Here is a 16,088-nt window from a genome sequence, read left to right as displayed (position 1 = left end):
CGACATTGCATGTTAAATTCTGTGTTACACATTAAATTGAGGTGTTTCTTTTCTAATGGCATTATGTAACGTGGTTTACTAAACAATGGTTCCCCCCCCCGCTTTTTCCCCCTCAGTATCTAACTCTGCTGTCTTTTCTTTTTTTAGACAGAAAAAGGTGATGAGCTCTCCAGTCGAATACAGAACATGCTGGGAAACTATGAAGAGGTGAAGGAGTTCCTTAGTACCAAGTCCCACCCTCAACGCTTGGATGCTTCTGAAAATAGGTTGGGAAAGCCGAGATACCCCTCATTTCCTGAGAAGGGGAGCAGCATTCCATCTCACTCCTTCCACACTAGTGTCCACCACCATCCTATTAATACTCCTGCCTCTGGACCACTTCCTATTGGTACCATTAGCCACAACCCAAAGATGGCGCAGCCAAGAATGGAACCAATGCCAAGTCTCCATGTCAAAAGCTATGGCCCACCGGACAGCCAGCACATGACCCAAGATCACCTTGGTCAGGAGGGGTACAGCTCTAGTCATCACAAAAAGGGTGACCGCAGGGCTGATGGAGACCACTGTGCTTCAATGACAGACTCAGCTCCAGAGAGGGAGCTTTCTCCTTTGTTCTCTTTGCCTTCCCCAGTCCCCCCTTTGTCACCTGTACATTCCAACCAGCAGACTCTTCCCAGGACGCAAGGAAACAACAAGGTTCACAGCAGTAACAGTAACAATAAAGGCTACTGTCCGGCCAAGTCTCCCAAGGACCTACCGGTAAAGGTCCATGATAAAGACACCCTTCAAGACAGTTCAGTAGCAGTTGCCAGCCTTGGGGTAGCCCCTCCCCAGCCACCTTCTCAGACTTTCCCCCCACCCCCCCTCCCCTCAAAAAGCCTTGCAATGCAGCAGAAGCCCACGGCTTATGTCCGGCCCATGGATGGTCAAGATCAGGCTCCTAGTGAGTCTCCTGAACTGAAACCACTGCCGGAGGACTACCGGCAACAGAGTTTTGAAAAAACAGACTTAAAAGTGCCTGCCAAAGCCAAGCTCACTAAGCTGAAAATGCCTTCTCAGTCAGTCGAGGTGAGTGGAAGTTCACATCTGAGGCAATTCCAGTGTGAAGAAAGATTTGAGGTGGAAGTTTCTAGAGGTTTAGGAACAGGGGTGTCAGTGGCCTTTGTTCAGGGAGATTCCTTTCTGGCTTTAGGATCTCGCTGACCCACAAGAAACTCAGGTCTGAGGTGGATTACTGATGACAGATACTGAAATGTGATTCGTAGAAAGTTAAAAAAAAAAATCTTTTTATTGAGCCATGATTTACATACAGTAAAATATAGAAATGGGAAGAGGGTAGTTTGCTCTGTTTTGAAAAATGTATACACCTGAAAAATGGATACACCTATACAACCCACAACCCAATTGAGGCAGAGGACATTTCTATCATGAGAGTTTCAGGAAGGTTTTGAGCTGTCTTTGATTTTTGGGGGCTTTGGGGAACACTGGCTTCTTTAAAGACATTGGAAAGAAAAAAATTTTTTTTGGTTAATATTTCCTCTGCCCCAGTTAGTTTTTCCTGAGATCCAAACCATAAAAAAGTGAAAACAAGAGGTCAAAATGTTGGAGGCGAAGTATTAATTTTTAAAGATTTGTTCCCTATAAATTATAAGAAACTGTGAAACTAAATTTCTATTCTAATATACTTTATTTACCACCTACAAAAAAAGAGTGGAGGTGTGACGACATCTCATTTGAGAGTGAGTCACAAATATAATATAGAACATTATTCAACTATGGCTTTTTCAAGTAAACAAAATACTTTATCTTTTTAAACAAAGGAAAAATTCCTTTTTCTGCTCCTTTGACAAATGGCAACGTGGTGTTTGAATGAGGAGAATCAGAGCACACATTCTATCACTGAAATTCTAAATTAACACCGGTTACTCAAATTTAGATTTGTAGTGCAAAGTGAAATGTTTGAAGTGAATTTATTTTAGTGCTTATCTGTTAAGGTAAAGTCTGTGGTTGAGTTACATCCATTGTATAAACATTCTAATTTGCATATCCCGTCCTCAAAGACTTGTATGTGCACCCAGATACCAGCTTTACATCAGTTTTACATAGTGCTAGAAGGCAAAATTCCTTAAGGTTTAAAAAAAGAAAAAAAAGAAAAAATTCCAGGATCCATAGCTGGAAAGATAACCCTTATCTTGAAGGAGGAAAATCTGTTCCTTTGTGGTGTCAGCTTTTGGTTTAGAAGAGGTTAGGGTTCTGTCCATAGTCAGCTGTTGAGCTGGAGTGTCTCCGGATGTCTTCAGAATGTGACTGGTTTGGAGGCTGAGGAAAAATTAGAAAGGGGGCTGAGGAAAAATTAGAAAGGGGAGTAAAGCACGTGGTAGAAATGACCAAGATGGCAGAACAATCCCTGTAACCCCATAAGCTATGCAGATTCACTGCAATGAGCCATTTACTGAACATTTTGTGCTCTGATGGGCGGTAGGGGTAGGGAACAGAATGAAGGTGGAGAAGAATAAAGTGAGGTCTTCCCACCTCCTATGGTCAGTCAGCCTACCTTATAATTCAGAAAGAACTTAATGGAATTTTCTTTATTTATCAAATAAGGTCTGTTCTATTTTCCTAGTTTAAAAAAAAAAAAGGTAAGGGGACAATTTAACATGTCTTCTTTAAAAAGAAAACTAAGCAACTAAAAATTGCTTTAAAACAATTCTAAGACCAATTGACAAATATTTGCATTGTCTACCAAATACCCAACCATATGTATAAGCACAGGGTGGGATGCCAAAGAAGTACTGGTCCCTGCCTCAGAGAGATGACAGTCTAGCCTGGAGATCAGCCTACACATGTGAAACAGTTAGAGAACTGTTTGCTACTAGGTGCATAGAGAAAGTTTCAAACATCAGCCTTAAGACAGTGAACCCATGTAAATTCAGCCAACAGGTTTTCTGGTAGACCTTTTAGGTTAGAGGATCCCAGTTAACCTTTTGCTTTCCTGGTGAAAAAAAGATAAGGTGAGTTGAGATTTCTCCAGGGTCTTACAGCTCCTCAGATTTAATACATATTTCAAACATAGGACCGCATTAGATGGTCCCCGCATATTTTCTGAGTGGACAGTTGAACAAAATCATCCATAGATGTGGGAAGAGAATGGGGTTTTCTTGGCTTTTCTTGATCTGCTGTCAACAGTTGAGTAGATGTAAATGATTCCTCTTCAGCCTGTGTTTGCAGTCAACCTTCATTTTAACATGATGTCTCCCTCTGGCCTCTCTAATCAGGGTTCTCAGGCCAGTGGCAGCTGTGGTGCTAATTGCCTTGGAGACCCTGGGTGGTGTTGGTGGCATGGGAGGATGGAGCTGAGGGGTCAGGCAGTTGGAGGGCTCTGGGCAAAGAACTTGTAATGAAGGGGGAGTAAGTCTGGGAAACAGGGATATTGGTGCTCTCTGGTGAGCGTTTAGATTTGGTTTAGTAAGATCTCACGTTTCACAGACTTACCATTAATCTTCTGTTTGTAGACCCAATAAAATGGCTATTTTTTTAAGGTTTTAAAAACACGTAGGGGCTTACCTGGTGGCTCAGTGGTTAAGAATCTGCCTGCCAATGGCAGGGGACATGGGTTCGAGCCCTCGTCCGGGAAGATCCCACATGCCACGGAGCAACTAAGCCCGTGTGCCACAACTACTGAGCCTGCGCCCTAGAGCCCGTGCTCCGCAACAAGAGAAGCCACCGCAACGAGAAGCCCGCGCACAGCAATGAAGACCCAATGCAGCCAAAAATAAATAAATAAATATTTTTAAAAAAGCATTTAAAAAAAACCATGTAGATTGGATTTTAAAAATCTCAAATTTAAAAAAAAGTATTTTTTTGGCTGTGTCGGGTCTTAGTTGCAGCACGCGGGATCTTTAGTTGTGGCATACGGGCTCTTTTTTAGTTGTCAGATTTTAATATTCTGGTGAATCAAAGGAAAGCGTAGAGGTGGGGGACAGCAAAAGTGGGGAATTAACCCCAGAGCAGGTAAATTCTGAATATTGAACCGGAATAGTAGCAATATCTTGGGCTGCTTGTGGCATTGGGGCAGAAGGATAGAGAATGCCAGGGTGCAAGGGGAAGTTGGCTGTTGGTAGAGCCATGGGAAGGGACTTGGGGATAGCTAAGTGGTTTTCCTTTATTTGCCGAATTTGTCCTAAGGCAGGTCGGAGGAGGTTTTCTTTCCTGGCTTTCTGAGTGTGTGGGTTTTGTGGTTTGTTTCATTTCTCCCCTCCCCCACTGCTTCCATCAAACAGTATGTTTAAAAAATGGACCAAGATGGGAAAGTCATCTTGTCTGTCTGGCACTCCTTTATTCTCAAGCCACATACGTATGAGTTCCTTGCTATTTTCTGTCCTTTCACTTCATGGGAAACACTTGGTTTGTGTATTTTAGTTGGTTCTCCTAAATAATGGTATTCCTTTCTGGGATAAGTCATGCTCACTGTTAACACTTAGTCTTTCCTAAAATCCTACAGGAAAAAAATTATCAAAAGGTCAACATTCTGACTAAATAGAGGCTAGAGCACACAGTGTGCACTGGATTTTTCTCTGGGCATGTTGGTTTTAGTTTTGTGTCAACTGGAAGATGTATAGCATCTTGAAATGACCCATCTGAGGATATAGCCAGGACTCCACGATCTCACATGGATGCCTTCCAGCTGTAGAGTTGCCACATCAGAGACCGAACTGCCCAAATGGAAGGCTGAGATTCCTTTCTAGCTCTTTCTACTGGAAGTTAACAAATGAGAGTGAGAGGAAAACCAAGGCATCTCTGTGTGAGCGTTCCTGAGTGTGGACCCTGGACTGGAGTGGATGTGCTTAGAGGCAGATAGGCATTTTACTGAAAGGGAGAAATGAATTAAGTTGAGGTGGGCATATTAAATTGTATACTGGATTTAGAATATTAGAATTTTAAGGCTAAACCTACAGCCCTTTCATTTTGCAAATAAAGCCTAAGAAGGTGAGGTCACTTAATTTTGCTACAGTTTAGTTAGTAGCAGAGCCAGAGTTAGAATTCTCAGTTCTGTGATCTTTCTACCTCTGCTTGTTAAGTATGCATGGAGACCATAGGAGGATCTTGAGCAGGGGAGCGATATATCTACTTTCTCATTTTGAAAAAGATCATTCTGGTTCCTGGGTGGAGAATGGCTTGGAGGGGCAAGGGTGGCAGAAGTAGGGAGGCCAGCTAGGGGGTGGGAAATGACGATGGCTTGGCGTAGGATAATAGCAGTGGACATGGTGAGAAGTGGATAGATTCCAAATATATTGGGCAGGGTAGTAATAGGGCTTTGTGATTGACTGGAGATGGGAGTGGGCCTGAGGCGCGAGGGAAAGTGAGGCATTAAGGAAGGTCCTACTGGAAAGGTGTGGATGGTGGGATGATACCTGCTCTTGAGATGGAGTTGACCTGGGTGGAACAGGTTTGGAGGGAAAACCAGGATGCTCTGGATGGATCACATATTAAGTTTGAGATGCCGTTATATATCCAGGTAGACATGACAAGTTGGCAGTCATCGGTAGTAGATCAGCCCAGGGAAAATGATAAGTTTGGATGTTTGTGGCAGGGTGAGAATCACAGGAGTGGAGATAAACGAAATGCAGCCAGCATTCAGTTAGCACACAGCATAGGTTAGTCAAGTCAGGAAAATAGGCAAGAGAGTAACAAACCACTCCAAGGAGAAGTCCGGGAAGGGGGTGTCTCAGCACAAGCAGCGGTCTCGGTCTAGCAATGGTCTCGGTCTAGCAGCGGTCTCGGGACAAGCATGAGTGGGAAGTAGCGGTCTGCTTGGACAGAGCCTCCAGCAGTGCCCACGTGGAACAGCTCTCAGCAGGGGGAAATTGGGTCCTCCAGGGAAGAGCCTTCAGTTGCTCGACTCAGTGGGCTCATTTTAAGGAGTTTATCAGTGGGTGTAATGGTCTTACTCTAAGACATTCACAGTCCTATGGTAGACTTTTCAAAACAACTAATACAGAAGTTCACATTGGCCACTGGGACTCCATTTTGAACTACTTAACATAGCTTAAATCCTGTAAGTTTCGCACATGATGATTAGAAATCACAACACAAAAGAAATCTCATCTTAATACTGGGAATAATAAATTTGGGCTGTGTTTGCCTATGGTGGGTATTTAAAGCTTTGGGACCAGACAGGTGTAGCTGAGAAGGTCCTAAACCAGGCCCTCCCTGGCTTAGCTTTACGTGTGGCAAGGGCAGGAGCGGGAAGAAATGGGGTCCTGCTGGGTCTTCAGAAGCAGAAATTGAAGATCATCTTGAAAACTTGAGAATCTGCTTATAGATTAGGGGAAATTATAGGTTTCTGTTTTTTCACTTAGGGTTTGAAGTGTACGTGTAAATAATACAGTTAACTTAATTTAAGCAAATAAGTCACTGGAACGTAGCAGAATTTAACATCAATTTAAATTTGCTACTGCTTCTACCTCCTTATATGGCCCTACTCCATTCCCCTCCAGAGAAATCTGGCTTTGAGTCCTGATGGTTTCTGATTTCTGCAGAGCAATTGCTCTTTTCCTTGTGGCCTCTCATGACATCATTTGGGAACGTTTTCTGATACCAAATCCTTCCACCTAATTTCCAAGACTCAAGTGTCACCTGCAGCTGTGAATTCATTGTTGGACTACTTTGACTCATGACAACTCTTAAATTATGCCTTCCATTTTTAATAAACTGCCAGGCTAATAGAGTGAAGTAATCCACAGTGGAAAACTGTGATAGTGATTCACTTTGCATTCATGTATGCAAACAATCTTTCCTACTTTCTTATTTAGCTTTCTTATCTTAAATCCTGAAACGAGGAACTTCCCCATTACGAAATAATCTAACCCTTCAAGAGGTGTACTTTCGGTGTGTTGATGGTGTATATCCTGCTGATGAGTCACTCAAAATATAGTTAAGCTCCCTGTCTCCCATGTATATCATCAGTTCAGTAACTTTTAACTAAAATTTTTAGAGTACCTACTGTATGGCAGGCCTAATGCTGGGGATGCGGTTACAATGGCGGGGAAATCCCAGATGATTCCAGCTCTCTTGGACCTTAACTATCTAGTTAGAAACTGACTCTATTTAAGTAACCACTCAGATCAATGTGTAATAACTTTGGCAAGTTCTGTAAAGGAATCTATAAACTATTATAAGATTGATAAAGGAGTGTTGTGGCTTAGAATGTAGGAGCTTAGGGAAGAATTCTCTGGGGAAGTATTGAGTGAGACCTGAATGGTGAGTAGAAGTGAAAAATGTGAGAGGTTGCCTGAGTCCATTCGGGCTGCTATAACAAAGTATCACAGACTGCGTAGCTTGTAAGCAACAGAAATTTATTTCTCACAGTTCTGGAGGCTGGACGTCCAAGATCAAGGCACCAGTATGGTCATGTTCTTGTGAGGGCTCTCTTCCGGGTTCCAAGCCGGTGCCTTCCTGCTGTGTCCTTACATGGTGGGAGGGGCTAGGACTTTCTCTCTGGAACTTCTTTTATAAGGCATTAATCCCATTCGTGAGTGCTCTACCCTCATGACTTAAGCATCTCCCAAAGGCCCCCACCTCTTACTATCATCACCTTTGGGTTAGGTTTTTGGCCTGAATTTTGGGGACACATAAATATTCAGACTACAGTAGGTGTGTTAGAAGTTAAACAGCATCAGTATTCCAAGCAGAGGGAAAGTGTTTGCCAATGGTTTATGCCACATGATATACAGAGACCATTATAAGTTTTCTTGGGTTCTAAACCCAGTACTGTAGATCAAATGGAATTTGTGCATTCATTCTGTGCAGTCATTCTGAAACTTGGTGGCAAGTCTGAATCACCTGGGGGAAGCCTGTTAAAAATACAAATGGTTAAAAATAAAACTTCCCAGGTCCCATCGTAGGAGATTGATTCAGCAAGTATACAGGTGGGCTCAAGTACCTGTAGCTGATTCTCATGAGGTTTCTTCCAGAGCCTGGAAATGAAACTGTTCCAGAAGAGCTGATAACAGGCCACAAGGAGTTAGAGAAGGGCTCCCTTCCTGCTGGTTCTGGAGTCTCCCTTGTGGGCCCTCAGACAAAATGATCACCTGAATTGATGGGACTGCTTGTCCTGAGCAGGACATGAGAGAAGCCTCAGGGAAGAAATAAGGGAGTAGGGCCCCCAGAACTGCATACACTCTTCCTCTACAGCTCATGTTTTGTTTTGTTTTTTCCTTTGGGTCCCCAACATTTTCAAGCTCATGGGGAAAGTAAGATTCTGATACAACCTTATCTAGCTTCACTCAGTTTTCTAAAAATGTTTTTATTACAGTAGTTCTTTATTGGAAATTTAAGTTAGATTCCATGAGCTAGAGCTCAGGTAACTTGGGCAGACCTACGTGACTTAAATGTTTGTTAGGAAGATGATAGCAAGGTTTTCTGTGTGCACAATTCCCTGATGATGTTGAGTGTCTGGAGCAGAATATGTCCTATCTACAAGAAATAATGAATAGTAATAACCTGTATCTGCTTGGAGGATGGCTAAATTTTAGACCCCAAAATATCTAAATATAGAAGCTTAAAAATAGTGGCAAATGGCTGACAGAAGTTTTAGAGCAGAAGTTGCAGGCAGCCTGAGGACTAGACTGGACCTGCAGACTATTTTGTTTTGCCTGTATAATGTGTTTTTCTTTTTTCTCTTCCCTTCCCTTCCCTTCCCTTCCCTTCCCTCCCCTCCCCTCCCCTTCCCTCCCCTTCCCTCCCCTCCCCTCCCCTCCCCCTCCCCTCCCCCTCCCCTCCCCTCCCCTCCCCTCCCTTCCCTTCCCCTCCCCTCCCCTTCCCCTTTCCTTTCCTTTCCTTTCCTTTCTTTCTTCTCCCTCTCTCCCTCCCTCCCTCCCTCTCTTTCTTTCTTTTCTTTTCTTTTCTTTTTTCCTCCCTCTGAGCCAATATTTACAAACTGGAGAATTCTGGTGAAAAATCAGATTTTCAGTTTCACCAGCTAGAGCTGAGTAGATGCTGCCACCTTTAATTTCCTGATCCTGGCGATTTATTTTGAGTTTGAAGAAACACTTTAAACTCTGAAGGAAACATTTTAAGTAATATAGGCAAAATATCTTTGGAAAAGCTCCAAAAATTGCTGGAAATGAGTTACTGCAGAGAACAGAATTGTTTATAGAAGCAAGAAGAAAGAAAGCCTGCGATCGAACCTGGAACATCTTTTTGGGTGGTATTAATTGGAGTTGTTTTCCTTGTACGTTTTACTTTCCATTCCTTCTCAAAACGCCAGAAGTACATTTGGTACCAGGATAAGAAATTCCTGTTCCTCCTTGTTGTTTTCACACTTGAGATGTTTGTGGAGGGTTATTGGATCCCCCCTGGGTCCCTCATGCTGTGCCTCTGCCAGAATGGAGACATTCACCACTTCAGAATCTTTCCAGGCTGTGCGCTCTCCCAGGCTCTCATGTGCCACCCGAGTCATTTTAGCTCCTCTCTAGATTAATTGTGTTTTATTCTCAGCCAACTGATAATCTTCAGGGACAGAAAACCAGATATTCCGAGGGGAGTCCTGCTGACGACTGAGTTAGTGGTTTTGATTTGGGCTGTTTTGGTGGGGGTGGCCAATATGCATGAGATATTTCAGCTGAATTCTTTTTAAGAGAGGATTCTGGTTCATGTTATCATAACAAGTTTGTTTTTTTTTTGTTTTTTTTTTGGGGGCCATGGATTTCTCCTCTCCATTTGCCAAGGTCTATTTGAAAATCATTTTCCAAGGTTAACTCTGCGGCATGTTCACATTTTCTAAGAACTTCCTAAGCAGTTAGTTTTACATTGATATTGTTCCTTTTTTAATTGTCGAAATCCCTAGGTCGACCATTTCCCCCCCCTGCCAGATGTTCAGGGTCCACACACACCATTAGATTTCTCTTGAACTTCATTTTATTCCCTATTTAAGCTTGGCCTACTTTTTCTCTGCTTTTTTTCCATCCCCCTAACCCTGTGGTAATTTGTCAAGCCCATTCTAATCTCCTTAATCCCTTTGGCTGAAAGGTTTTGAGGTTTAATGTTTTAATCTAGGGGCCTTAGTGTTTAAGTAATTAGAGGTCCTATTTCTAGCTCTGTCCCTTAGATAAATTACCTTAGGGTTTTTTTGTTCCAATTTACAAAAAAATAGAACTCCAAAAATTCATATTGGGCAAGAGCGAAGCTTTGAACTGCACTGCATGAATTAAGAAAGGAAGGAAGTATTCTGTGCTATTCAGAGTCCCCACACTCATTCTTACCAGCTCAGGCTTTATGGATTCTTTTCCTTGCAGCTCAATTTTTTAAATATTCTACCCCAAAGCAAATGTTTGCTATTGCATTTTAGAGAAGAAATTTTTAATAGAATTTCATGCTATAATTAGAGTTTATGTTACTTCCAACATTTTTTTCTCCTCATGTCTGAGAACATGTTAATTTGGGGAAAAAAATTTTTTTTTCCTTTTACCAAATAATCTGGACATTCTTACAAAATGTTAAAAAAAATATTTCCTGTCAGGAAAAATTTAGTCATAGAAGGATTCACTTTTTACATTCTAGGTTTCTGCCATTTTGGTCAACAATATTTGAACACCCACTAGATACAAAGGGGAGCTGATAGGAGAGAAAGACACTTGACAGTACATTTATTACATAGCGTAAAAAATACAAAGTATAATCAGTATGAAGAGGTAATATGGAACTACTAATTATAGTCATATAATGCTCACACTGTTCTCTAGTGCACTTTGTGATAGGAACTGTTCCAGATGCTTTATGTGAATCAACTTAATCCTCATAGCCATCCCATGTGGTAAGCACTGTTACTGTGGCTGTTTTACTGAGAGATTTACAGAGGTGCAGAAAGATTCATTTGTTCAAGTTTACCCAGGCCTTAAGTGCTGGATCTGGAATCCATATCCAAGTAGTTTGGTTCCAATCCATGCCCTTAACTATGACACCTACATTATATTGCCTTTCATTTTTTTTAGAGTTGACTTTTGAAGCACTTTGGGTATTGACAAAAGTGCATTCCAGGCTAAAGGATTGAGAGAAAAGACATAGAGGCAAGAAACGGTGCAAAATTTAGTAGGGGTAGCTGGGCCTTTGGTTCAAGGAGATCTGGTAGAGGCAAAGGAACTTGACCTCACTGTGTTGTCAGTTTATCCTTCTGTACAGTGGGGCTACTGGATGCAGGGTCATCCATAGGAAGTGCTTAAAACAGTACTGGGTACATAGGAAGAGCTCAGTAGGTGGTGGTAGGAGTGATTAGAGTTAAAATTTGAGCTGGGCTTTAAGGAACAAGGTAGGGCTATCAAAATGAGCAGGTAGAGTTGCTGAGGAGACAGGAAGACCCGGAACAGGCTCCTGTGTATTGGAGTATCCTTGAGCATGTGGGTGGGATCAGATCAAAGGGATCACGAATGCCCAGTTAAGATGTTCTAGGTGAATAAAGCCCTAAACATTTGATTTTCAAGTGTTAGACAGATGAAGAGCCTAGGGAAAGAAAGCATTTGCTTGGGGGTTGTTGAGCTTTTAAAAACTGGTTTGCCAAGGTGAGGGACCACTGACCGCCCTTCCCATCCCTGCCTGATGGCACAGGGGCTTCCAGCTCACCCCTGAAGAGCAGCCTTCCCATAGTTTGGCAACCCCTGGTGTAAATATTTCATTTTACAAAAGCTTATGCTCTCGGAAATACTTTACTGCCTCCCCCCCCACCACCCCCCCTTTTAATTCCCAAAGCACTTGCTTATTTGTTTCCTCTTGATTGTCACAGCAACCTCGTGAGTTAGGCAGGGCAGTTGGCACGAATCACCACTTTACATGCCATGGAACTGAGTCTCTAAGAAGTTTAATGATTTAAGCTCATAAGTGGCAGAGCTGGGGGCACGAAACCAGGACCCTTAACTTCTAGTTCCAGTAGTCTTTCTGCCACACAGCATGTTTTCTGTGGAGTCATGACCCTTTGAGTAACACTTTTATTTAAAGCGTTAAGAGCGCCGTTTTTCTTCCTGGCCTTGCCTTCGTGTCGGCACCTGATAAATCATACAAATGTTGGGTGGCACAGATGATTCAAATGAGAAGATGATTCCAACTCATTTTTGGTGGTGACAGCCACGTGGCTTGCTCTGAGGCCTTTAACTTTGCTTCTACCGTTTAGTGGCGGTGGCCACCAGGTATGAAATCTCAGTTCTTTCCACCTACGATGATTCAAAAAGGAAAATTCCATATCCGCGCCCACCAGTTCTCTCTTTCCTTTGATCTCTGAGAGGGAGGTGTTCTTCCTCTCTCCCATCCACCTGCACACCCTTTTTGGTTGCCTTAAACCTTTCCCCCATCACTTGGCTCTTTCCTAACAATCTGTAGTTACATCCAGGCCTTTCCTAGCTGAAAGGGCAAAACAAAGCTTTCCTCACTCCTGTGTCTTACTCTAATTGCTTCTTTCTTGTTCCCTTTACAGCCAAAAGTCTGGAGACCTAAGAGGTAAACATTCTGTGCCTGCTTCCTCTCCTCCCATCCACTCTGAGCCCACTGCAGGCCAGCCTGCACCTCCACCCTCCACCACGCAACCCCCGGTGGACTCCTCCTCATGCCCAGGTCAAGGAGTGCTCTTGAGCATAGCCTGCTTGACCTCTTCATGGCATCTGACACCGTTGACCACCAGCCCCGCAAACACTGCCCTTCTCTGTCCTCTGCTCTTTCTTCTACGTCTTTGGACATGCTTTAATCTCCTCCAGAGGCTGCCTCTCCCGCCCTTCCCCAGGGTCTGCCCTCAACCATCTTTTCTCCTTCTACTGCCTATCCCTGGTGATCTCATCTGCACTTAAGGCTTCAACTGTTGAAATACTGATGACCGCCAAATTGATTTTTCTAGCCTGAAATTCCAGAAAGTTTTCTGAGCTCTACATCCTTTTATCCAGTTGTCCACTGGGCTTTTCTTGTTGACGTTGCAGAGGCATCTCAGATTGAACGTGTGTGCAGTGGATTTCATGATATCTGCCTCCCCTGGACCTCTTCGCACACACAAGACATTCTCCTCCTTCCTGGTCATGAGTCTCAATTCCTCTCTGCTCTCTGCTTTATCCATTTGGCAACCCAGTCCTGTGGGTGGGGATTACTTTGTAAATATTGAAAGTGTCTCCTTTTCTCCATTCCTCACTGCCCCTTTATGGTTGAGCTTTTTGTCACTTTCTTGAACTCTTACAACTTCCTTCTAACCTGTCTTCCTGCCTTTTTTTCTTCAAACTGTCTGCCACACGGTTCCACAAGAGTTATTATATGAAAACCGGATCAAGTTATCCTAGCTGAAGATCCTTCAGTACCTCTTCTTTGCCTTCAAGATAGGAATCTCCAGTTGCTTTCTTACTTGTCTCTGCAGGCTTGGGTTGTGACCATCCTGCCCGTGCCTCCCAGCCCCCCTGCTGTCACCCAGGCCCTTTAGCGAGGATTTTCCCCTGTGCTCCTGGTGCCCACACTTCCAGTATCAGCAGTTCTCCTTGGCGTCGTCCTCTGTGTGTTTCTCCAGGTGGGAAACACTTTGAGGGTGGGGTCATTTGTCTCACGTGCTTGTTTGTCCTTTGTGTTTAGCACAGGTGAGGACTGGGGAAAACAGGGCTATTTCCTGCACTGTGCTGAGCTAGAGAGTTCTTACCCTGTTCACGTTGATCTGGAGTCTGAAAGATAACCTCTAATAAATGTTGGAGCAGAGGGGGAAAACTATTTGATGTGAGACTGAATTTTCTATTTTAGGACACTTAGATGGGAAGAAGCCACTAAGTTCAATAATTTTTTAGAGGAATTGTTTGACTTACCATTTTCAGCCTATTTATTTCCCAGGTAATTTTAGGTATTGTTATGTGTGGATTTGAAAATAAGCAACATAATCTGATTACGAGGTGTTCTTAGTAGAGTTCCAGCCTTAAATTGCTGTGCTTTTCAGTACTGAGTTTAGAGATTAATCAGGTGGTTTTATGTACTATAAGAGTTGGAAAGTAATGATTTTTTATGTATCTGTCGTGTATATAGGTGCTTTCCTCTGTACTAAATAAGACACCAGATTTCCTTTAGTATATGGGATGAAGTGAGAGAGTAGCATTGACATATATACACTACCAAATGTAAAACGGATGGCTAGTGGGAAGCTGCTGCATAGCACAGGGAGATCAGTTCGACGCTTTGTGACCACCTAGAGGGGTGGGATAGGGAGGGTGGGAGGGAGGCTCAAGAGAGAGGGGATATGGGGATATATGTATACATATAGCTGATTCACTTTGTTGCACGGCAGAAACTAACACAACATTGTAAAGCATTTATACTCCAATAAAGATGTGAAAAAAAAATAAAAGAAATATAAAAGTGGTACTTACATTAAAATTGCTGTTAGTCTCAAAGGATTCTCAATTTTAAATATTTTGCCATTGAGTGATTCACATTTTTGGGAATGAGCCAGCCATTTTGGGTAGAGGCATTAACTCCTCTAGACCACTTGGGTATCATTAATTGGTATCCTAGTAACTTAAGAATTATTGACCCTGAAAATGCCCAACTGGCAGCCTGGGTTTAATTTTCTGGTAAGATTAATTATCTTGCAGTAAAGGGTAAAGCAGAGACACCAGGGTCCTTTATGGCCCTTATGTTCTCTCAAGATTCCAGTGAATTAGTTGCTAAGACGAGGGAAAACACTGGTGGTGTTGTTCTGAACCTAATTGAGTCCTTTATTACGTTATGACTCACCTATAGTTCACAGATTTATTCCGTGCAAGTCATATAAAATAACTACACTGTGGTTTGTTTTGCTTCTTTGGTTCATGTTTCTTGCGATCTGTCAGGCCGCTGCTGCCAATCCCAGGCTTTGGCAGGAGCCCGTGCAGCAAAGGGGAGACCATCCCAGGTCGGCAGTGAGGCTGCCTCATGCTTTGTTCCCTTAGGCAGGCATACTTTTCACCATCTCTTGGAAGGAACTGAAGATGTTCATTCTGTATGTGGGGCTATGTTCAGCATAAAAAGAGACCCTTCTCTTCAAAATGGGTGTGTTTTCCAATCTCTTGTTCCCTCCTTTGGCAGAGAAGGAAGCTTTAAAGTCAGTGCTGGAGGGCCCTCACGCGGAGGTGTCTTGTACGGTGTGTTGATTTAGTTGCAACATCTGAAAATTAGTAGATTTCACACTGAAATCTGGATTTTGATAATTTTTTTTCTTAAAATGCTGGAAGCATTGGCAACATAGGACTTGTATTCCTGAAGAACAGCAGCTGGCTTGCCCCAGCCCTCCTGCGCCCCTCCTGTCACCTGCCTGAGCCCTGTGAGTGTTGGTGCTCTCTCCCTGAGAAGTACAGAATCTCTCTGTCCTTGTGATTATGCCTCGCTCTGGGCAAATCCAAGAGATGAGAACCCAGACGTGCAAAAGACATATCTTTTCAGAAAGGTTTATACTGCAGCATGTTTAATGGTATCTAGTTAAACTAAAAAGGGATTGATTTTCAAACTTTAAATGAAATTATATAAAGTAGGTCCTACTTGGTTTCTTTATCTTTTTTGCTCTTGTTTCCAAATGTGAAGGTGTTTTCCTATAAACCTTTAAATGTGTGATTTAGACACTTGTTCATATTTTAGTTAAAGAAAAAACCCCACAACGTTGGCCTACTTGACAACTCTCCCCACCTTTTTAACATTTTTTTTTTTTAAAGGTTTTTGCCGCTACCAGAAACGGTGGAACATGGATCTTATCGTCCTTGTCACCAAGTAGAAATGCGCTCGGTTAGTTTTTTTTTTTCTGTGTGTGACAAGGGAGTGGATAGTCATTATGCTCTTTTCTATTCTAAAATATTATGGTTCTTTTTTAAAAAAGAGTTTGAATTCTAGCAATTGAACTGTGATGCTGTTTCCTATACCAAGTCTATTAGCATATCCTTTAGTACCTTTTATTCTAAATGACTTTTCTTGTTTTTATAGTGACTAATAGGAAGTTGGTTTTCAACACCCATTCAGCAAACAAGAGCTGCTTTCCTTCCTTTGATCTTAGCAACATATATATGCTTTTGTTTTTATATTGTGAACGGCTTTTATTGGTTGCAACAGGGAGGGTGGACACA

The 16,088-nt window shown here is 42.6% G+C and overlaps 1 protein-coding gene across 8 annotated transcripts in view; it reads left to right on the top strand.

The window, feature by feature from the left end:
* AFF1 (ALF transcription elongation factor 1) overlaps positions 1–16,088 on the top strand; it is a 205,323-nt gene that overhangs the window by 114,137 nt on the left and 75,098 nt on the right. For all 8 annotated transcript variants that reach the window (XM_059922667.1, XM_059922672.1, XM_059922666.1 and 5 more), the window contains one exon: positions 148–1,068. In XM_059922667.1, the coding sequence (XP_059778650.1) occupies positions 148–1,068 (921 nt within the window). The remainder of the gene's footprint in view (positions 1–147; positions 1,069–16,088) is intronic.

Source organism: Balaenoptera ricei, chromosome 5 (genome assembly GCF_028023285.1).
Source record: "Balaenoptera ricei isolate mBalRic1 chromosome 5, mBalRic1.hap2, whole genome shotgun sequence".
NCBI classification, from domain to species: Eukaryota; Metazoa; Chordata; class Mammalia; order Artiodactyla; family Balaenopteridae; genus Balaenoptera; species Balaenoptera ricei.
This window is presented reverse-complemented; position numbering and strand designations above follow the sequence as displayed.